Here is a 23613-nt window from a genome sequence, read left to right on the forward strand (position 1 = left end):
TTCACGGTTGTTCACCGGGCACTGACGCATGAAAAATACTTGAAATGAATGAATGCATGAAAACTTCTACAAGGGATTTTCATCGCCTGTAAGTGTATGAGCACACAACTATCAACATGAGCCATAGGTAAGATCAGTTTTACCCGTAAGTGACAACTGAGATGGACAGCACTACAGCAGTAAGCAGTGTGTTTTTGTGAGAGCACCATAGATGTCGTTTTTACAGTTGAGTTCTATGGCCGTGCGGACATCCTCTGGAACAAAGGATCAAACTACAAAATCAAATTCCTTAATTTAATCCTATACAATCCTCGTTGAAATCTATTCTATCGTTTAAAAATCAAGAAAAGACCGCGTGCCGTGAAATATCCACCGCTGAATTTCGGTATCCAAGTGAGCCGAAACTGGAAAAGAGCGCCGGCGGAGCACATCACCCTTGCAGACGGAGGCTTATCTGGGCCGCAAGGCGGTTCATCTGGCCAGCTGAGCGGCACCCACTCCAATTATCTCCATCGCCCTAAATCACGTGGCCCTCTGACGTGAAATGAGCTCTGTACTCCCTGCGTTCCCGGTCGCAGCGGTTCTGTTTTCGGCTCATTTCCATATCAAAATTCGGGAATGGATATTTTAACGCACGTGCGTGTTTCAGGATTTTTAAAAAGTGACATGGCTTGCAACTAGGATAATCTCTCTCTGCTCTAGATAGTCTCTCAATCTGCTATCTACGAAGCCTAATTAAGAAGTTAGTTCATGCATCTTAGGTAATTAGTCATCTTGTACGAATAACGGCGTGCAACGGGTAACATTTTCTGCTACAGAGACGCGAATCTAAGCTGCACTGGGTGCTGTTGGCCAAAATAAGGCAGGAATCAGAAAGGACGACAACAACATCACGTGCAAACGCTCCAAACGGCCATCTTTTGATTGGAAGAAGACGTTCCCTCACGCACGCGGACGTAACTGTTCTTTCGTCAGTTGAAGTCAAATGTTCATTCTACAGCACTGTGCCTCTCGGTGTCCTCAACATTTCCGTAACTTTCGTCATGTTCAATAACAGCGTCCCGTGCTTCCCTCAAGTAAACGTAAGTCCTGCAGTATTTTTTATGTACTAAGAGCCTCCACAGCTGCTTGAAGCATCATATTCAAATTTGCGAACAAATTAATGACCTTGGGTTAGGTACATTGCTATCTCTAAGCCACTGTTTAAGCAGTGACCTTGTGTCCTGCTGGAGTGATAAACTTTAGGTCAGGAGCTGATATTTCGAAAAGATGGTTCTTGTAATGACCCAGTGAAGTGTCGAAATATCGGCTTCAGACCTGAGGCTTCATTCTTGACAATTTCTGCATCGCTCGGTCTTCCTTCCGTAAACTTGTATCCGGAGGTTTAGACCGGAGCCTCAGGTCAGGAGCCAATATTTCGAGCAGACGGTAGACGGTAGAACAGACGAAATATCGGCTCCAGACCTGAGGCTTCATCCTGAACAGTTTCCGCATCGTTCGATCTTCCTTCGGTAAACTTACATCCAGGAGTTTAGACCGGAGCCTCAGGTCAGAAACCGATATTTCGAACAGGCTATTCGTCTAGTGACTCGGTAGAGCAGTGAAAATATCGGCTCCAGACCTGAGACTTCATTCTGAACAGTTTCCGCATCGTTCGGTCTTCCTTCTTTAAAGCTGTATCCGGGAGTTTAGACCGGAGCCTCATGTCACGAGGCGGTATTTCGGACAGACGATTCTTCTTGTGACTCAGTAGAACCACCGTGGTATAGAACAGTCGAAATATCGGCTCTGCAGACCTGATGCTTCATTCTGAACACAATTATCGTATTGCTCGGGTCTTCCTTTGGTTCAGGAGGAACTGCTCATGGAGGATTAGTATCTCGAACACAATCTATTGCAATCCATGAAAGTTAAATATAGGACTGGAAGAGGCAAGGACGGACTACACAGTACGCGCTGAAATGAATATCCATCCAGAGTGGTCGCGAGAACTCGGGAACACGGGTGTTTCCGAGCTGGTCCAGGTAATGGCGAAATAGATGCCGATAGTTTGTTGTTTATCTCATTGCGCGGGAGAGTCAGCAAAGTCGAGGAAGGTGTCTCAGGATGAACATTTTGGCGAACATTCATCGTATTTACCTTCCAATACTTTACCCCGCTAATATAACTGCAACAAAATAAGGCCGACATTGGATGATGGTTTGCTCTCATTATTTTGCTTCTATATACGCTACTGCAAGAAAGAAATAATGATTGGCGGGCTGAACACTGCCGCAATATTTTACTAAACGTTCTTTTACATACACTGCTGCTCGGTAAACAACAAGAGGTAGTGTTTACAGCGGGGGTCAAATGTGAGGCGCAAGGTCACAACTCTGGAGCATGAATTCAATGAAAAACTTTGCAAGACCCACGAATTCGGCTTCCGGGTTTTCAGAGCTATTTCTTGGCATATTCGGGAGGGTGTTTTTCGGCGCTTATTATTTTCTGGAATTTTTTTGCAACTCTCGGAGTGTTTGTAGACTTTTGATAAAGGCGGCTTTTGAAGTACCATGTCTGCCGCACCCAATCAACTTATAAGATTCTGAGTCACGCAGGCTGCCATTAGGTAGTTCTAGTAGACCGTTAGTTGCCGGGAAGTTTTCGTACCTACCGGAACCAATGACAGCATGTATGACTCAGAATCGTATTGTTGATTGGAAGCCGCAGACGACGGGACATCGAAGGCCACGTTATCAGGCGTCTGCTAAAAATCTCTAATCTCTCAAATTCGGAGGAAAGGAGGAGGAGGTGGCGCAGCGGTAACGCGTGCACTTGGAGACTGGGAGGTCCGCGGTTCGAATCCGCGGGCCGGCTGTGCCGTCTGGGGTTTTTCCTGGGTTTCCCTCAGATGTGTAATAGGCGTATGCCGGCACAGTTCCCCTGAAGTCGGCCCATGGACGCAGCTATCCTCCCCCGAGCGGATTCCGCTCGGTCTTCCACTTCACCCTTTCCTCTCCTCCTCTCCACCACCTTTCCCTTCCCGAGAAACATGCCGCCTAATCAGGCAGGCAGACCTCTCGGGTTCCTCCCAACGACACTCCTCCTCCTCCTCCTCCTCCGGAGGAAAGAAGCTGCCTTACAAAAACACTCACTGTTACGCGTTAGAACTTGCACACAATGACGTGTTATTTTGGTATATGCGTCCAACAACTAGCTACCGTTTCAAGAAGACAATTTCCCATCCGTGTGTTCCGTTGTCTAGTTTGAGAATGAAGGAAAGCATGATCGACAGAAAATGAGAAAGCAAAACCTCAGGCGCTGAACTTTTTATTTCCAAGTTGTCCAGGCAAATGTTCGAGATGACCACAAAATGTCCTCATGTCGAGTAGAGTCACTAAATAATCACTAAATATCGAGAGACAAGCAGGAGTGTGATACACCTGCTTTTCTCACGTCATTTATTGAGTATCACACGGACACTGATACTCCGCGTATTTTAAGTGAGACTGATTGCGTAAAAGAGTCTACTTTCCTTGTTGCGGAACGGTGAACCGCGATGCGAGGCAATCCCGATACAAAACGAAACGAACCCCGTCAACCATGCATCAGAGAATTACTTTTCTTGCCGAGCTCTCTGCAACTCGTTGGAACTAGAGCCCTGCGCGGATGAGGTTTTTGGCATCCGCATCCGACCCGCATCCGCGCACACGTTATCCGCATCCGATCCGCACCATACACAACAGTTTACATCCGCATCCGATCCGCTGAGCAAAACGCACCATCCGCATCCGATCCGCAAAAATCCGCACGTTTCGAAAGACGCGTAAAGACCGCCGGAAGCATGTTGGTATAATTTCGGATGCCTCCATGCTGTCACGGAAGGACTCAGTCATGACGACAAGCAAAGGTAAACCTTTCAACAAACGCGATATGGAGAGACTTCTGGAACGCGTGGAACGCTACCTCGTCGGCGCTCGCGCGGTTCGAGACGCCTGAATGCCTCCTCTCCCGTCTTGGCGCCGTGCATGCTCAAAGGTGAACCAGAGCATGCGCTCGCTGTCGGCTGTCGGCGCGCAATACAAATAAATTGCGGGTGGAAAAATGACAGCACGCGGTATATCCGCATCCGATCCGCATCCGACCTCGAGCCATCCGCATCCGATCCGCACACCGCAGAAAGTGCTAAATTTTCATCCGAATCCGCAAGTATATTGCGGATATCCGCGGATATCCGCATCCATCCGCGGATGGTGCAGGGCTCTAGTTGGAACCCCCAAAATCCGAAAAGTTTCAGATAAATTCGTACTGCTTGAAATTTTGCGGCCGTGTGTTTTTAGGCATTATTTTTTTTTAAATCCTAAGACTCGAAGCCCTACTTTGCGTATTCTATAAAACTAAATATTTTTGCATTTCCAGGGTGACGCAGCAGAAAGTAGCGGGACTCCCTTCCTGTCCTGTCCTGGCACGCCTCGTTCCGTCCAGAGAAGCGTCAATGCGAATATTACCATCAGCATCAAGTGTGGCAGCTGCTACGACGCCTTCATATTTCCTAAGGTAGATTTCACATTCATTTTAACTATGGTGGTGGGGATGAGTTTGAGATTCAATGTGTTCGCGTCAACAAGAGCAAACTTCTCACTGGCAAGCAAACACGAAATATTGCACAAAAAGAAATTGTGAGGAATTTCCCCGACGCATTTTATGTTTATGCTGCGGGGAAAGCATTAAGCGCTCTTGTCTCATGCCCTCATCGTCACCGAACGGAACATACATATTGTTTCGTGTGATGCTTCGTTGCTCAACGAACTAAAGACTCAAAATATAATATTTGATTCGCAGGTACTCAATTGTCTGCACAGTTTCTGCAAATTGGGCCTGGAAAGACATCAGACAAGCCCCGACAAGTTGGAACTGCCCTTTGTGTTTGCAGGAGACGACCTTACCAGCCGAGGGCACTGCCGGACTCTTCTCAAGTTGCGTCCATCAATCATCCTCAAGACCTTGGTGCTCGATCACTCTTGCCTCACATGCACTGCCTGCAAACACACAGCCGCTCCTGCAGTTGCACGCTGCCTTGACTGCGTCCATACTTATGTTTCAATTGTGTAATGGCGCACCAATTCATGCATTGGCTCCAAACCCACCGCGTTCTCATATTCGATCCCAAAAACCAGATCTATCGAAAAAACCTCCGAAAAAACGATCAAGCGGCACGTTGTTTTCGCCACAAGAATGAAACTCTTCAGTTAATCTGCAGGACCTGCGACATTTCTGTTTGTGGGGAGTGCGCAGCGTTTGAACACCCCATGGGCACCAACAACCTCATGGCTCTTGTCGATGTGAGGCAAAAGGTCACCGAAGGTATCTCATTCGTCATCACCAATTCTAAAAAGGAGGGCCAACAACCTCATCAGCTCTGTTACCAGTCTAGAAGTCTGCTACACATCCAGTACCGCAAGGCTCAGGCTGATACCAACAGCTCCATCGAAGCGTGGAACAAGACGACACTGGAACAGAGCAAGCAAGAAATTCTGACAGACCTCGAAAACACCTATAATAAAAAAACTTCTGTTAATGGAGCGTCCGGGTAGGAAAGTGCAGGAGAGCTGATGCAAGATCATCAAAGTTTGCGTCACTGGCGAAAGGCTAGCGAACTTCTCCTCTACAAGCAAGGAGTTACTACTGCTGGATGCAAGATTTCCACGAAATGATGACCTTCAACCCTAAGACACACTTGCAGGTCATGGACCTGGTGTTCGCACCAAACTTCACCGCCGTGCAAGTGAGCATCCGAAATTACTTAGCGTGTACCCAACAGCGCTCGGAAGTCAGGCTGCGTGGACGTTCTCACGACGCGATATCAAGGCGCCTACCACCAGATATTCCAAAACTCCTCTTCGAACGAGCAACAACGCATCATTGAGCACATCAGTAATACGGACATTTCCTGCGAAAGTTTGGTTCCTCAGTCTTGGAGCATCCGCGCGCAGTCACTGTCGACGAATCATCGTCGTTGAATGCAAAGTGATGCGCGTTATCATCTTTGACCTTTGGGGGAATATCTTGCGTCAGTCCAGTTGTTCCGAGCACCTAGCGTTCCCGAACGGCGTCGCAGCAAATGACAAGGGACAATAGAGCCCATTGTGTGAAGGTGTTCTCCTACGAAGGTGCAATTCTCAGGCTCATTGATGGAGCAGGGATAACCAACTATCCCATAGCTGTGTGCGTCAACAAAAATGGTCATCTGGTAGTATCGCACAATCACTACTATTTCCACATCACAGTGTTTACCCAAGATGGTCATCTCTTGAATGCCTTCGAAAGCCACGTGACGCATGCACAGTGCTACAACGTAGCTCTCACGCACGACAACGCCATCATACTTGCTAGCAAGGACTGCAAACTCTACATTTATCGCTATGACCAATGGTTGTTCTGAAGCTTTCATCACACTAAAAGTTTCCGAGGATGCTAGTATTTGTAGCGTTTCTCCGTTTGTGGCACTTACTTCTGTTCGGATGGGATGGGATGGAATGGGATCGGTTTACGTAGAGAATGAATTTTCCCCTCTCAAAACAGTCTCGCTGTCGCTGCAGTCGGTGGTTAAAATAATTGTTAACACGTAATTCACCAAAAAGAATGAATGCCAGCCTAGGTTAGTACCTGGACCCCCTTGACTACAGATCAGGGATGCTACCTTTACACCACATGACATCTCGGAGCGGTAATCTGGAAGGTCCACGTTCAATACCTGGCGCTGGCAGTCATTGGTTTCTTGGACTTTGTCCCTTAGGCACTTGAAGGCTGTATGTGCTGTGTTTCAGTCCTTAGATGGAGCACGCCTCGGCTCGTTCGCCTATGTTAAATAATTGCCCCCTCGCTAGCCAGAAATTGTTCATTGTCAGCCATTAAAGGGCAGCGAGAAATAGAAAGAACCGTATTTTCCATTTTCAGAGGCGCGCTTGTAGTGTACACAACTGCTTAGACTCTCTCCTTCAACTCTAATAGAGGAAGGCTGACTGGCTGGGCTGGCGTTCACACAAGTAATGCACCTTCCCTACGACGGGCTGAACAGTCACACGTACAGGGTTCGCCGAGTAGTACGGCACCGGGTTCACGGGTGTCCAGCGGGCACACAATAAGACATGAAAAATCTTAAAAACGGTTTTGCCAGTCGTACTTGAAACATCTACAAGGGATTTTCGTCACCTGTAAGTGTCATGAGCACTCAACTATCAATGTGGGGCATAGGTACGATCAGTTCTTTTACCCGTAAATGACCACTGAGATGGAAAGCACAACTTCGTAGGAAGAATTGTACAGGGTGTTTTTTTTTCTTTTTCTTTTGTATTTACCAGATGTATTTACCAGTTGTATTTACGGCCAGGCGGACATCCTCTGGAAGAGAGTATGTATCTACAAGATGAGTAATTGCCTGAAATTCCTTAATTGACTCTTTAATTCTGGAATTTCTGGCAAAGCGAGGTAACAGGACGGGAGACAATCCTCGTTGAAATCTATTCTATCTTTTAAAAATGAAGGACAGAGCTCCTGCCAATCGGAAAAGCACGACTGCGGAGCGCATCACCTTTGCCGACGGAGGCTTATCTGGGCCGGAGAGAGGTTGATCCGGCCCTGAGCGGTCACCCACACAATCATCTCAATCGCTCCAAATCACATAGCCCTCTGACGTGAAATGAGCGCCGTACTCCCTGTGTTCCGGTCACAGGGGTTCCTTTTCGGGTTCATTTCCATATAAAAATTCGGGAATGGATGTTTTAACGCGCGTGCGTGTTTCAGGATTTTTAAAACTCGAAACGGCTCGCAGCTAGGATAATATATTTCTGCTCTGGATAGTCTCTTAATCTGCTATGTCGTTTCTGCCGGACATCCCCTAATGAAGAAGTTAATTGATGAATTTTAGGTAATCAGTCCTCTTGTAGTTGGAGAGAATGTCAGCCTAGGGATTGCTGGTGTGAGACCACACTGCTGCTCAGCACAAAGAAGACGAAGACATATTGCATTGTCGGATAGGGAACTGGCACACCTGATCACGTGTAAGAATAAAAAGAACAACGGCCAAGTGGCCAGTAGTGTACAAGCAGCTGACACGACAAGTTTCAATAAAGTGTTGGAAGTAGCGCATGTGTTGTGTCCCTCTACTATGACTTCGCCTTTTTAGTGCTGAACAGCAATATGCTCTCGTAGCGTTTTATAAAAATTCTGTAAAGGCTAGAAACCTCCCTGCATACGTGACACAGTAGAGAACGTATGCTACGTTGATCAAAATGAAGTGCAGGTTGCCTTCCATGATTACTTCCAGGAGTTTAAAGACATCAACTATCTGATACCTTCTAGTTTCCGGCAGAAACGGTTGGGTGAAAGAACAAAATCGTAGCGCGAATAATGGCGTGCAACGGGTAACATTCTCTGGAACAGAGACGCGAATTTAAGCCGCACTGGATGCAGTTGGTAAAAAAATAAGGCATGAATAAAAAAGGACGACAACAGCGTCATGTGCAAACGTTCCCTCGCGCACGGATAAGCGCCATCCCGCTCCGTGCCGCTTCACCCTGACGTTGTGACCCTCGTGTTGTTGTTGTTGTTGTTGCTCCTCAAGCGGGATGGCGCTTATCCGCTAGGGAGATTGGCCAGGACTACTGAGGTGCGGTCAACAGGATGTTAGAAAAGAGTTAGATCCACTCAGAGTTAGATCCTCTCAAAAGAGTTAGAATCGGTTAGAGCTGGAGATGAATGACATGATACTATGGAGAACAGCGTGTACGCAGATGATATTGCCTTTCTGGCGTCGTCATCGTCTCCGCGCGCGCTGCAAGCCTTGCTCCAGCAAGCCTTGCTCCAGCACTCCGTGCTCCAGCACTACCTTGACACGTTAAATTCTTGGCTTCTATCCCTCGGCCTCTCGATAAACGCTTGAAAGTCGGCGGTCCTTTCTTTCCTTTGGCGAACTCCGGCTTCCGTCTCGTATGAACTGCTGCCCGGCAACTTTGCTCTTCCTCAGATTCCCAAATTAAAGTATTTAGGGATCTGGTATGACGCGTCGTACAGCCTTTCGGCTCACGTTGACTACCTCACGGGCCGGGCCACGCGAGCCCTAAACTTCTTGGCCTCTTTCAGCAACATGCGATCTGGCCTCCGCCGTCCGGAGCTCTTGCATATTTACAAGATGTACGTTCGCCCTATCCTGGAGTTTGGCTGTCCCATTTTTTCCAGTCGTCCGCAAACACAGCTTCGCCCTCTTCTGCTGCTCGAGCGCAGGGCGCTACGCTACCCTACCAATCACTACACCGACATCGCACCTCTATGCTGAAAGTGGCGTTATTCCTTTGTCCTCCCGATTCAACATCCTAACCTTCCGCTGTATTTTACTTCTTTTCTATAGTCAGCACTTCATTCGCGTTGCCTTCTGCGTCACCAGCATCGCGTCCTTCCGCGCCCTCCGCTGGACCCCCAGGATCTACCCGCAGCTGGCGTTCGCCGAACGCTTGTTCCTCCAGCTCTATGCGATGCCGGTCAGCTTTTCCAGGTTAGCCTTATCGCCCGCTGCTCCCCCTCCCGATATCCGTGTCCGTGTCGTGCCCCTATTCAACCCTGGTCGCGCCAGCCTTCCTCCCTCCGCAGTCCTCTCCGCGCTCCTAGACAGTCACGTTAGTTCACTGTCCTCTCACATTGCGATCTTCACCGATGGCTCTGTCGTAAATGAGAAAGCGGGCATTGGCTTCTTCATACCATCCATGGGCGTGCGCAGGAGCATCCGCCTCCCTGACTACATCCCGATCTACTTTGCAGAGCTATTGGCTCTTCTGATGGTGCTCCAAGCTGTGCCGTCCTCGCACAGTCTAGTCTGCTTCTTCACCGACTCTTTGTCCCTAGTCTCCAAATTATACAGTGGCCGGAGCTCGCATGAACGTGACCTGCTTCTCGCATTCTCTCCCTCATTCATCCATGAAATTCTTCTGACGTGGGTTCCCGGCCACTGTGGGCTTTCCGCTAACGAAGTCACGGATTCTCTTGCGCGTGCCGCCCTGGCATGTACTCACCTCGCTGTTCTACCCCTGATTCCTACGGTTCTATACGCAATGTACAAAAGGTTTGACAGCCTCCGCAGAGCTGCTGCCCTCCAACAGCAGCTCCGCGCGCGGCCTGAACTAGCCCACCTGGAGTTTGGCTGGAACCCTCTCCCTTGTGGTTCGCGGCAAATGGAGGTTCTGCTCACGCGTTTTCGCTGTCGCGTCATTCAACTGAACTACTACCTCCATAAAAGTCGCCGCTCTGCCTCTCCTCTTTGCCCTTATTGCCAGCAAGACGAAACCATTGAACACTTTTTCCTCCACAGTTCACGCTACTCATCCCAATGCGCCATGTTCCTAGCCGTCCCGTTCCGTGCCCAGGATATTCCACTGTCGGCATCTTCCATTCTGTCTTTTGGTAGACTGCCAGGTCGTCATTCCGCTCCCCTGCTCATCTCTTATTAAATCATTTCATTCATCTCATCGTCTCATCGCTTCGTATAACCGTCATTAATTGGGCCCTCATGTCACGATCCGTGGCCAATTGCCCCGTGCTATGCGCCACTGCGGAGGGGGACGAAGAAGAAGAAGAAGCGCCATCCCGCTCGAGGAGCAACAACAGCACGCGGACGTAACTGTTCTTTCGTCAGTTGAAGTCAAACGTTCATTCTACAGCTGTACTCTACAACGTACACTCTCCAGCACTGTGCCTTTCGGTGTTCATGTCATGTTCAACAACAGCAGCAGCCTCCCTTACATCCCTTCACAAGCAACCGTAAGTTCTATAGTATTTTTTTTTTTATGTATTAGAAGTCTCTTTGAAGATGAAGCATAGCTCTTCAAAGCATCACATCCAAATTTGCGAATGTTGAATTACTCTAGGTTACGCGCATTGCTATACATAATCCGCCATTTAAGCAACGAACATGTGTCCTGAAGTAAGAGGATTCAGGAGCCGATATTTCGAACAGATTGTTCTTCTAGTGACCCAGTAGAACAGTCGAAATATCGGCTCCTGATCCGAGGCAAAATTCTGGATATACCCTCCCTATGTCTGAGTTCCTTCTGTAGACCTGTTCCCAGGTGCTCAGAACGAAGCCTCGCGTCAAGAGCTGATATTTCTAACAGACGGTTCTTCTAGTGACCCAGTAGAACAGTCGTAATATCGGCTTGCTCTGAGCCAAAATTCTGGACATACTCTCATTGGATCGCTCGGACTTCCCTCTGTAGACCTGTATCCGGGTGCTCAGAACCAAGCCTCAAGTCAAGAGCTGATATTTCGAACAGAGGGTTCTTCTAGTGACCCAGAAGAACAGTCGAAATATCGGCACCTGCTCTGAGGCAAAATTCTGGACATACCCTCACTGGATGGCTCGGACTTCCTTCTGTAGATCTGTATCCAGGTGCTCAGAACGAAGACTAAAGTCATGAGCTGATATTTGGAACAGACGGTTCTTCGAGTGACCCAGTAGAACAGTCGAAATATCGGCAACCTGATCTGAGGCAAAATTCTTGACACATCCTCACTGGATCACTCTGGCTTCCTTCTGTAGATCTGTACCCGAGTGCTCAGAACGAAGCCTCAAGTCAGGAGCTGATATATCGAAAAGACGGTTCTTCTAGTGACTCAATAGAACAGTCGAAATATCGTCTCTTGATGTGAGGCAAAATTCTGGACATACTCTCACTGGATCGCTCGGACTTCCTTCTGTAGACCTGTATCCAGGTGCTCAGAACGAAGCCTCAAGTCAGGAGCTGATATTTCGAACAGACGGTTCCTCTAGTGACCCATAGCAGTAGAACAGTCGAAATATCGGCTCCTGCTCTGAGGCAAAATTATGGACGTACCCTCACTGGATCGCTCAGACCTCCTTCTGTAGTCCTGTATCCAAGCGTATCCAGGTGCTCAGAACGAAGCCTCAAGTCAGAAGATGGTATTTCGAACAGACGGTTCTTCAAGTGACCCAGTAGAACAGTTGAAATATCGGCTCCTACAATGGCGTTTTAAAAGCTGGCTACCTTTTCAAGAAGACAACGTGTTTCCTTGTCTAGTTTGAGAGTGAGAGAAAGCATGATTGACAGAAAAAGAGAAAGCAAAACCTCAGGCCCTGAACTTTTCTTTCCAAGTTGTGCTACCAAATGTTCGAGATGACTACCAAATGCCCTCATGTCGAGTAGACTCACTCAATACTGACTAAATATCAGGATACAATGTGCAGTGCGAGACTCCTGCTTGTCTCTGGATTAGATTGGGTTGGATGGATTGGATGGATATGATAAGTGAGACTCATTGAGTAAGAGTCATCCTTCCTTGTTGCCGAAGATAATTCGCGATGTGAGGCAATGCCGATATGAAACGAAACGAACCCCGTCAGGGAATGGCTTTTCTTGCAGAGTGCTCGGATACTCACTGGAACCCCGACTCGAATTTTTTCAGATAAATTCGTACTGCTTGAAATGTAGCTGCCGTGTGTTTTTAGGCATCATTTTTTAAGTCTTAGACTACTACCTTGCGTATGTTATAAAACCAAATACTATATTGCTTTTCCAGGGTGACTCAGCCGCAAGTAGCGTGCCACGTGACATGACTCCTTTCTTGGCCTGTCCTGGCACCTCGCGTTGCGTCCAGAGTAGCCTCAATGCGAATACTACCATCAGTGCCACGTGTGGCGGCTGCCACGACGCCTTCATGTTTCCTAGGGTAGCTTTCACATTCATGCTAACTATGGTGGTGGGGTTAAATTTCAGATTCGATGTGTTCGTGTCAACAAGGTCAAACTACTTACTTAGTCAGTTATACTGCTCGCGGCAAGTCCAAGCAAACACGAAATATTGCACAGTAACAAACAGAAATTCCCCGAACGCATTTTATATCTACGCTGCGGGGAAAGCATTAGGCTCTCTTGTCTCATGCCATTGTCGTCACCGAACGGAACCGACACTTACATATGCTTTCATGTGATGCTTCGTGGCAGCGAACTAAAGATTCAAAATATAATATTTGATTCGCAGGTACTCAACTGTCTGCACAGTTTCTGCAAATTGTGCCTAGAAAGACATCAGACAAGCCTCGACAAGTTGAAGTGCCCTGTGTGTTTACAGGAAACAACCTTACCAGCCGGGGGCATTACCGGACCATTCTCAAACTACGCCACATCAATCATCCTGAAGACCTTGGTGCTCGATAACTCTTGCCTCACAAGCACTGCCTGCAAACACATAGCCGTCCCTGCAGTTGCACGTTGCCTTGACTGCGTCCATTACACATGTTTCAACTGTGTAATGACGCACCAATTCATGCATTGGCTTCAAACACACCGCGTTCTAACATTGGGTGAGACCCAGACCTATCCAAAAAACCCTAGAAAAAACCATCAAGCGGCACGTTGTTTTCGCCATAAGAATGAGACTCTTCAGTGCAGCTGCAGGACCTTCGACATTTCTGTTTGCAGGGAGTGCACAGCGTTTGAACACCCCATGGGCACCCACAGCCTCATGGCTCTTGTCGATGTGAGGCAAAAGCTCACCGAAGGTCTCTCATTCATCATCACCAATACTAAAGAGAGGGCCAACAACCTCCTCAACTCTGCGACCAGCATAGAAACAACCTTGAGCCGGCTACACATCCAGTATCGCGAGACTCAGGATGATATCAGCGGTTCCTTCGAAGCCTGGAATAAGACTACACTAGAACAGAGCAAGCAAGAAATTCTGATAGACCTGGAAAACACCTATAATAAAAAACTTCTATGCAAGATCATCCGAATTTGCGTCACTGCAGAAAGGCTAGCGAACTTCTCCTCTACAAACAAGGAGTTACTAGCATTCCAACAACTGCTGGATGCAGATTTCCAGGAAGTAATGGCCTTCAACCCTGAGACACACTTGCAGGGCATGGACCTGGTGTTCGCACCAAACCTCACCGCCTTGCAAGTGAGCATCCGAAATTCCTTAGCGTGTACCCAACAGCGCTCAGAAGTCAGGCTACGTGCAGCGTTCTCACGACCCGATATCAAGGCCCCTACCACCGACAGTCCCTACAACGGATATTCCCAAACTTCTCTTCGAACGAGCAACAACGCGTCATTGAGCACATCATTAGCGCACGAACGCATCTACTGCAGTCGTGCAGGTTGCTCCGCTAGCAATGACCCATGTTCTACAAGGGTCTTGCCTCGTGCAGAAAAATGGTCCACGGTACGAAGCCCAACATTTCCATCTGAACCTGAGCCTCTGAAACCCGGCGTCCTGCTGCGCGGTTCATCCACCTTGGGTAACATCCTGCATAACAAGTCCCCAATGAAGCGCCAGAAAATTCTGTATCACAGCAAGTTTGGAGAGTTTGGAGTCATGGAGGGTCAGTTCACGGGGACGTCTGGAGTAGCTGTTAATGCTCAAGGCGACATTATCATAGACACCAACATATATCGAATCCAGGTATTCGACCGAGGCGGAAGATTCAAGTTACGCTTGGGAGGGTGCGGCAGGAAAGACGGCCAGTTGCATTATCCGAGCCGTGTTTTTGTCGTTCGAGCTTTCGGTGACATCGTAGTCACCGAGCGATCTCCAACGCACCAGGTCCAAGTTTTCAACCAGTATGGACAGGTCCTGCGAAAGTGTGGTTCCTTAGTCTTGGAGCATCCGCGTGCAGTCACTGTCGACAGCAAACGACGAATAATCGTCGTTGAATGCAAAGTGATGCGCGTTATCATCTTCGACCTTAGGGGGAACATCTTGAGTCAGTTCAGCTGTTCCAAGCACCTCGAGTTCCTGAACGGCGTCGCAGCGAAAGTCAAGGAGGAAATCTCTGACGATAGAGCCCATTGTGTGAAGGTGTTCTCCTACGAAGATGCAATTCTCAGGCTCATTGGTGAAGCAGGGATAACCCTAACTATCCCTTAGCTGTCTTCATCAACAAAAATGGTCACCTGGTCGTGTCGGGCAATCACCACTATTTCCACATCACTGTGTTTATGCAAGATGGTCATCTCTTGAGTTCCTCCGAAAGCCACGTGAAGCATGCGCAGTGCAACGACGTAGCTCTTACTCACGGCAACGCAATCATTCTTGCTAGCAAGAACTGTAAACTCTACATTTATCGCTATGACTAACCATTGTTCTGAAGCTCCCGAGGATGCCAGTATTTGTGGCGTTTCTCCGTTTGTGGCATTATTGCTATTGATAGGTTGTGCATGATGGGATCGGTATACGTAGGGAATGAATTTTCCCTGGGAAGAATAAAACTAGTTTCTCTCAAGACAGTCGGTGGTTTAAATAATTGTCAACGCGTAATTCACGAAAAAAGAATGATTGCCAGCCCAGCCCGGGCCCCTCCTGATTACAGATCTGGGATGCTACCTTTACACCTCATGGCTCCTCTGACCGGTAATCAGGAAGGTCCACAGTCAATACCTGGCGATGGCAGTCCTTGGTTTGTTGGACTTTGTCCCTTAGGCACTTGAAGGCTGTATGTGTTGTGTTTCTCCATAGATCGAGCCCTCCTCGTCTCGTTTGCCTAGGTTAAATAGGTGGTGGTGGTGGTGATGGCGAAAGGGCTTGCCGTTGTCGGCCTCACGTATGTGGGCAACGTCACGACTGACGCCCTGGGGAAATACGCGTCCTGGGCCGACTTCTAGGGGAACTGTGCCGACATATGTCTGAAAGCGTCTGAGGAAAACCCAGGGAAAACCCCAGACAGCACAGCCGGCACCGGGATTCGAACCCGGGTACCTCCCAGTTTCGACGTGACATGGCCAGCACGCTAACCACTGAGCCACGGGAGCTGTTAAATAAATGCCCCTTGCTAGCCAGAAATTGTGTTCATTTTCAGCCATTAAAGGGCAGCGAAAAATAGATCGTCCATCCATCTTCAGAGGCGTGTTTGTAGTGTAGACAAGTTCTTTCAAGATTATGGATAAACTAATAGAGGTAGGCTGACTGGCTGGGCTGCCGTCCCCACAAGTAGTCTACCTTCCCTACGACGGTTTGAACAGTCACACGTACAAGGTTCCCCGGGTAGTAGGGCACCTGGTTCACGGGTGTCCACCGGGCACACAATGACAAATGAAAAATCGTAATAGAAACTGTTATGCAAGTCGTACTTGAAACTTCTACAAGGGATTTTCGTCACCTGTAAGTGTCATAACCATACAACTATCAGTATGGGCCATAGGTACGATCAGTCCTTACACTCACCACACTGCGACAGCCACTGCACAGCCACTTTTTTTTTTGCCTTTACCATATTTTTATTAAGAGAACTATGAGAGCAGCGTAGATGCCGTTTTTACAGTTGAGTTTTATGGCCAGGCGGACATCGTCTGGATGAGAGTATGTAAGTACAAGATGAGTAAATATATGAAATTCCTTAATTGACTAAATATGTAATTGCTGGCAAAGCGAGGTAACACAACTGGAGACGATCCTCGTTGAAATCCATTCGATGTTTTAAAAATGAAGGAGAGAGCACGTGCCAACCGGATACGACAAGTTTCAATAAAGTGTTGGAAGTAGCGCATGTGTTGTGTCCCTCTCTTATGTCTTCGCCTTCTTAGCGCTGAACAGCAACGCAAGAAAACACCCTGTATTCGTGAGATAGTAGAGAACATATGCTACGTTGACCAAAATGAAGAGCAGATTGCCTTCCATGATTACTTCTAGGAGTTTAGAGACATCCACTGTCCTGTCCTTCTAGTTGGCGGCGTAAACGGTTAGGTGAAACAACAAAATCGTAGCACGAGTAATGGCGTGCAACGGGTAACATTCTCTGGCACAGAGACGCGAATTTAAGCTGCACTGGGTGCAGTTGGTCAAAATAAGGCATGAATCAAAAAGGACGACAACAGCGTCATGTGCAATCGTTCCCTCGCGCACGCGGACATATCTGTTCTTTCGTCAACTGATGTCAACCGTTCATTCTACAGATGTACTCTACAACGTGCACTCTCCAGCAGTGTGCCTTTCGGTGTCCATTTCGGGTAACTTCCGTCATGTTCAACAACAGCAGCGTCGTCCCTTACTCCCCTTCACACGCAACCGTAAGTTCTACAGTAGTTTTTTAAGTATTAGAATCCTCTTTGAAGATGAAACATAGCTTATGAAATTTACCCTAGGTTACGTACATTGCTATCCATAATCCACTATTTAAGCAACGAACTTGTGCCCTGAAGTAAGAGGATTCAGGTCAAGAGCCGACATTTCGAACAGACTATTCTTCTAGTGACCCAGTAGAACAGTCGAAATATCGGCTCCTGATCTCAGGCAAAATCCTCGACATACCCTCACCGGATCGCTCCGACTTCCTTCTGCAGACCTGTATCCGGGCGCTAAGAACGAAGCCTGAAGTCGGGAGCTGATATTTCGAACAGACTGTTCTTCTAGTGACCCAGTAGAACAGTCGAAATATTGGCTCCTGCTCTAAGGCAAAATTCTGGACGTACCCTCACTGGATCGCTCAGACTTCCTTCTGTAGACCTGTATCCAGGTGCTCAGAGCGAAGCCTCAAGTCAGAAGCCGGTATTTCGAACAGACGGTTCTTCTAGTGACCCAGTAGAACAGGCGAAATATCGACTCCTGCTCTGAGGCAAAATTCTGGACGCACCCTCACTGGATCGCTCAGACATCCTTCTGTAAACCTGTATCCGGGTGCTCAGAACGAAGCCTCAAGTCAAAAGCTGGTATTTCGAACAGACGGTTCTTATAGTGACCCAGTAGAACAGGCGAAATATCGACTCCTGCTCTGAGGCAAAATTCTGGACGTACCCTCACTGGATCGCTCAGACTTCCTTCTGTAGACCTGTATCCAGGTGCTCAGAACGAAGCCTCAAGTCAAAAGCTGGTATTTCGAACAGGCGGTTCTTCCGGTGACCCAGTAGAACAGTAGAAATATCGGCTCCTACAAATGCGTTCCAAAACCTGGCTACCCTTTCAAGAAGACAACTTCCCATCCGTGTGTTCCTTGTCCAGTTTGCGAGAGGGAAAGCAAGATTGACAGAATAGAAAGCAAAACCTCAGGCCCTGAACTTTTCTTTCCAAGTTGTGCTACCAAATGTTCGAGATGACTACCAAATGTCCTCATGTCGAGTAGACTCACTAAATACTCACTAAATACCGTGATACAATGTGGAGTGTGAGACTCCTGCTTATCTCTGGGTTAGATTGGGGTGGATGGGTTGGATGGATTGTTGCGGGAGATGATAACCCGCGATGTGAGGCAATGCCGATACGAAACGAAATGAACCCTGTCAGGGTATGGCTTTGCATTCGTTGTCTAGTGGGACGTTGCCTGTGTCATAACGAAGGATTTGGTCAGTTTCGTTGACGAATATTGGGGTCTTAGAGGTTCCATTTTGGTTCCAAATTTCCGACCTGTGAAGCGTTGGTTGAAGCCTTCACCCAATACCCAATACACCAAATTAACCCAAATACACCATATATTTTGCTATATACATGGCTTCTCTGGGAGAACTATCAGGTGAAGCCTGCTTTACGTTTTGTCCCGAATAGCTGGGCATGCTAAGGTAGCTTTCACATTCATACTAACGATGGTTGTAGGGTTAAATTTGAGATTCGATGTGTTCGCTTCAACAAAAGCGAACTACTTGTTTAGTCAGTTATACTGCTCGCGGGTAAGTTTAGGAGTCCAAGCAAACACGAAATATTGCACAGAAAGAAATTGTTTCCCCAACGCATTTTATATTTATGCTGCGGGGAAAGCATTAGGCGCTCGTGTCTCATACCGTCGTCGTCACCGAACGGAACGGACACTTTCATATGCTTTCGTGTGATGCTTGGTGGCTCAACGAACTGAAGATTCAAAATATAATATCCGATTCGCAGGTACTCAACTGTCTGCACAGTTTCTGCAAATTGCGCCTAGAAAGACATCAGACAAGCCTCGACAAGTCGAAGTGTCCTCTGTGTTTACAGGAAACAACCTTACCAGCCGAGGGCGTTGCCGGACTCTTCTCAAACTACGCCACATCAATCATCCTCAAGATCTTGGTGCTCGATCACTGCACTGTGCTCCTCACATGCACTGCCTGCAAACACACGCAGTGGACGCAGTCAAGGCAGTGTGCAACTGCAGGAACTGCAGTTGCACACTGCCTTGACTGCGTCCACTACATCTGTTTCAATTGTGCAATGGCGCACCAATTCATGCATTGGCTTCAAACCCACCGCGTTCTCACACTGGGTGAGATCCAGATCTATCCAAAAAACCTTAGAAAAAACGATCAAGCGGCACGTTGTTTTCGCCACCTGAATCAGACTCTTCAGTTCATCTGTAGGACCTTCGACATTTGTGTTTGCAGGGAGTGCACAGCGTTTGAACACCCCATGGGCACCCACAGCCTCATGGCTCTTGTCGATGTGAGGCAAAAGCTCACCGAAGGTCTCTCATCCATCATCACCAATACTAAAAAGAGGGCCAACAACCTCCTCAGCTCTGCGACCAGCATAGAAACAATTTTGAGCCGGCTACAGGTCCAGTATCGCAAGGCTCAGGCTGATATCAGCGGCTCCTTCGAAGCCTGGAATGACACGGCACTGGAACAGAGCAAGCAAGAAATTCTGATGGATCTGGACAACATACCACAGCAAGTTCGGAGAGTTCGGCGTCATGGAGGGTCAGTTCATTGAACCGTCTGGAGTAGCTATTAATGCTCAAGGCGACATTATCATAGCAGATACCAATCGACACCGTATCCAGTTATTCGACCGTGGCGGCAGATTCAAGTTACGCTTCAGAGAGTGCGGCAAGAAAGACGGCCAGTTACATTATCCAAACCGTGTTTTTGTCGTTCGCGCTTTCGGAGACATCATAGTCACCGAGCGATCTCCAATGCATCAGGTGCAAGTTTTCAACCAGTACGGACAGTTCCTGCGAAAGTTTGGTTCCTCAGTCTTGGAGCATCCGCGCGCAGTCACTGTCGACAGCAAACGACGAATCATCGTCGTTTATCATGTCATGTATCATCTTCGACGTTTGGGGAAATCTCTTCAGGGGAAATCAGTCAGTTCAGCTGTTCCGAGCACCTTCCCGAACGGCGTCGCAGCAAATGACAAGGATGAAACCTTTATCTCGGACAATCGAGCCCATTGTGTGAAGGTGTTCTCCTACGCACACTTCTCAGGCTCATTGGTGGAGCAGGGGTAACCAACTATCCCATAGCTGTCGGCATCAACAAAAATGGTCATCTGGTCGTATCGGACATTCACCACTATTTCCACATTACTGTGTTTATGCAAGATCTGCTGAGCGCCTTTGAAAGCCACGTGAAGCATGCACAGTGCTACGACGTAGCCCTCACGCACGATAACTCCGTCATATAGCAAGGACTGCCAACTCTACATTTATCGCTATGACCAGTCATTGTTCTGAAGGTTGTATCCACTAAAATCTTACGAGGATGCTATAGTTTCTCCGTTTGTGGCACTTATTTCTGTTTATAGGTTGATGGGATTGGCATACGTGGTCCGTGGTTTGAACGTGGAGCCTTCTACACCACGCGGCATCCCTGACCTGTAATCAGGAAGGTCCACGTTCAACCCCTGGCGCTGTCAGTCATTGTTATTTCATGATTTTGTCCCTCAGGCACTAGGAGACTGTAGGCTTATGTGTTGTGTTTGTCCATAGGTGGAGCCCGCGTGGGCTCGCTTGCCTATGTTGAATGATTGCCTCTTGCTAACCAGAAACTCCGTCCACTGTTAGCAGCGACAAAGAGAAAAGTCGTTATTTTCCATCTTCAGAGGCGTGTTTGCGGTGTAGGCAACTGCATTCCAAATTATGGATAAACACTAATAGAGGCAGACTGAATGACTGAACTGGCGTTCTCACAAGAAATCTTCCTTTCCTACGAGTGGTTCAACAGCCACACGTACAGGGTTCGCAGAGTAGTAAGGCACCGGGCTGATGGTTGTTCACCGGGCACACAATGACACATGAAAAATCATAAGCATTGTGTAATAGATATTGTTAATGACTGAAAAATTACCTGTTCGGAAGGAGGAACGTGGTACGAGTTGCCGGAACTTTTTCCGTTCGGTTTGAGTCTGTGTCTGGAGTATCGCAAAGAAGTAACCTAGGTTAGAGCCCTGACCGGGCCCGGGACCCCGACCGGGCCGACACCGAGCCGGGGCCGGCCCATTTTTCGATACGCCCGGGCCAGGTCGGGCCTGGAAATGTCGGCCCGTGCAGGGCTCTATCCTAGGTCCTCTTTTATTTTTGGTCTTTGTAAATTATCTTGCCGGTGCCGTAAAACATTGACAATTGTTAATGTTTGCTTATGACGTTAAGATGTTTCGTTCGATATCTTGCTACGGCGATCACCTGTCCATTCAGGAAGACATAATGCAATTAGCGACTATAGAGTTACTTAAACGGCATGTCTGTAAATGTTAAAAAACAACAACAAAGTTTTATCTTATACAAAAAAAAAAACAATCAACATTACTGTTCGATTACGACATAAAGGGCGTCCAAATAGAGAGAGTGGAAACCATTCGTGACCTTAGGGTCATTTTCGATCGGGCGTTGAATTTCAACAACCATGTGTCATCCCTGTATTGCTCCGCAATGAGGCTGATGGGCTTCATTTGTCGTATATCTAAGAATTTTAGTGACTTTCGCACTGTTGTCTGCTTGTTTTATTGTCTAGTACGAAGCAAGTTACAGTTCGCGTCCGTCGTTTGGAACTCTCTCTCTAACACACTCTCTGATCCCGCCACGAAAACGTGCGAAAGAAGTTTGTGCGAATCATCTACGATCAGTACTCACAAAGAAAATGGTTTTTTGAATACAACTACCTCCTTGAGAAGTTTAAGATGATATCACTGAAACAACGGCGATATATTCGAGATATGACTTTCTGGTTCCATGTCGTGCATGGCAAAATTGATGCTCCTTCATTGTTAGCCAGTGTTGATTTTCATGCGCCATCTAGACATTGTAGAGTCCATCGTACATTTTATCCACGTTTTTGTCACTCGTCTTCTCCTTTGGCTCGCATGCAGTGTTGGTTTAATGACATTGGAAAAACTAGTGTGGACATTTTTGCTGATATTTTTTCATTCTTATCCTCTTTGTAATATTTTTATCTTCTTGTAAGTTAACCTTCTTTTTCGTGCACCTCTATGTAGGCTTGCTCTGTTGGCGGGCATGTAAAACCAATAAATAAATAAAAACTGCTATGTCAGTTGTACTTGAAACTTCTACAAGGGACTTTTCATTGTCTGTAAGTGTCACGAGCGCACAACTATTAACATGGGCTATGGGTAAGATCAGTTCCTTCACCAGTGTGTCACCATGCAGATTGAATGCACTACTTCGTAGGTAAACTTATACAGAGTTTTTTTGTGTGTATGTCTTTACGAAATTTTTATAAAAGAGCTGTGACCTGCATTAAATGTCGTTTTTACAGTTGAGCTCTATGGCCAGGCGGACATCCTATGGAAGAGTGTATTTAACTTCAAGATGACTAATTGCCTGAAATTCCTTAACTCATTAATTAGGGAATTTCTAGCACAGCGAGATAACAGAAGGGGAGACAATCGTCGTTGAAAAATCCCATACCCATTGTAACTTTCAGAAATGAAGAAAAGAGCGCGTGCCTTGAAATATCCATAGCTGAATTTCCGTATGCAAGTGAGCCAAAACCGGAATAGCGCGCGTACGGAGCGCATCACCATTGCCGGTGGAGGCTTATCTGGGTCGGAAAGCGGTTCATCTGACCAGCTGAGCGGCTCCTACTCCAATCATCTTCATCGCCCCAAATCACATGACCCTCTGACGTGAAATGAGCGCTGTACTCCCTGCGTTCCCGGTCGCAGCGGTCCCGTTTTCGGCTCATTTCGATACCGAAATTCGGGGATGGATATTTTAACGCACCTACATGTTTGAGGATTTTTTAAAACGTTAAACGACTCGCAACTATAGGATAAGCTCTCTCTGCTCTGGATAGTCTCTCAGTCTGCTATTTCGCATTTGCCCGCCATCTCCTATTTAAAAAGTTACTTGATGAATTCCAGGTCCGCCATGATGTCCGCCAGGTCGTAGAACTCAACTGCAAAAACGACATCTATGCCGCTCTCATAGTTGAAGAGTGAGCAAATCGGGGATTGATGGTGTGCGACCACATTGCTGCTCAGCGCAAGGAAGATGAACACACATTGCATTGTCTGATATAGGGAACTGGCATACCTCAGCACTTGTAAGAATAAAAAGAACAACCAGCAGGTGGCCAGGAGTGTATAAGAACTCGATACGACAAGTTTCATTAAGGTGTTGGAAGTAGCGCATGTGCTGTGTCCCTCTCTTCTTAGCGCTGAGCAGCAGTATGCTCTCGTAGCTTTTTTAATAAAAATTCTGTAAAGTGTAAAAAAAAACACCCTGTATACGTGACAGCGTAGAGAACGTATGCTACTTTACACTTTCTTTACCCAAAATGAAGTGCAGACTGCCTTCCATGAACACTTCCAGGAGTTTAGAGACATCAACTTACTGATACCTTCTAATTTGCGGCGCAAACTGTTTGGTGAAACAAACTCGTAGCGCGAATAATGGCGTGCAACAGGTAATATTCTCCGCTACAGAGACTCG

General features: G+C 47.4%; 1 protein-coding gene and 2 pseudogenes across 1 annotated transcript; all 3 read left to right on the forward strand.

The window, feature by feature from the left end:
- The first annotated feature begins 661 nt into the window (after positions 1-661).
- On the forward strand, positions 662-6453 carry LOC135399339 (uncharacterized). Its single transcript, XM_064631217.1, has 3 exons — positions 662-1082; positions 4399-4536; positions 4822-6453. The coding sequence occupies exons 1-3, from the start codon at positions 1044-1046 to the stop codon at positions 5089-5091; spliced, it is 447 nt and encodes a 148-aa protein (XP_064487287.1). The 5' UTR covers positions 662-1043; the 3' UTR covers positions 5092-6453.
- Positions 6454-10631: 4178 nt separating this feature from the next.
- LOC135397698 (B-box type zinc finger protein ncl-1-like) lies at positions 10632-15274 on the forward strand (annotated as a pseudogene).
- A 4078-nt stretch (positions 15275-19352) lies between these two features.
- On the forward strand, positions 19353-20414 carry LOC135397518 (B-box type zinc finger protein ncl-1-like; annotated as a pseudogene).
- The last annotated feature ends 3199 nt before the right edge of the window (positions 20415-23613 follow it).

This window comes from Ornithodoros turicata, chromosome 6, assembly GCF_037126465.1.
Source record: "Ornithodoros turicata isolate Travis chromosome 6, ASM3712646v1, whole genome shotgun sequence".
Taxonomy (NCBI): domain Eukaryota; kingdom Metazoa; phylum Arthropoda; class Arachnida; order Ixodida; family Argasidae; genus Ornithodoros; species Ornithodoros turicata.

Excerpts from the sequence above, each read along its gene's own strand:
- LOC135399339 (XM_064631217.1), top strand. The coding sequence starts at position 1,044 with ATGTTCAATAACAGCGTCCCGTGCTTCCCTCAAGTAAAC. Across the intron at positions 1,083-4,398 it reads CGTGCTTCCCTCAAGTAAAC|GGTGACGCAGCAGAAAGTAG; the intron begins GTAAGTCCTGCA and ends TTGCATTTCCAG. Across the intron at positions 4,537-4,821 it reads ACGCCTTCATATTTCCTAAG|GTACTCAATTGTCTGCACAG; the intron begins GTAGATTTCACA and ends TTTGATTCGCAG.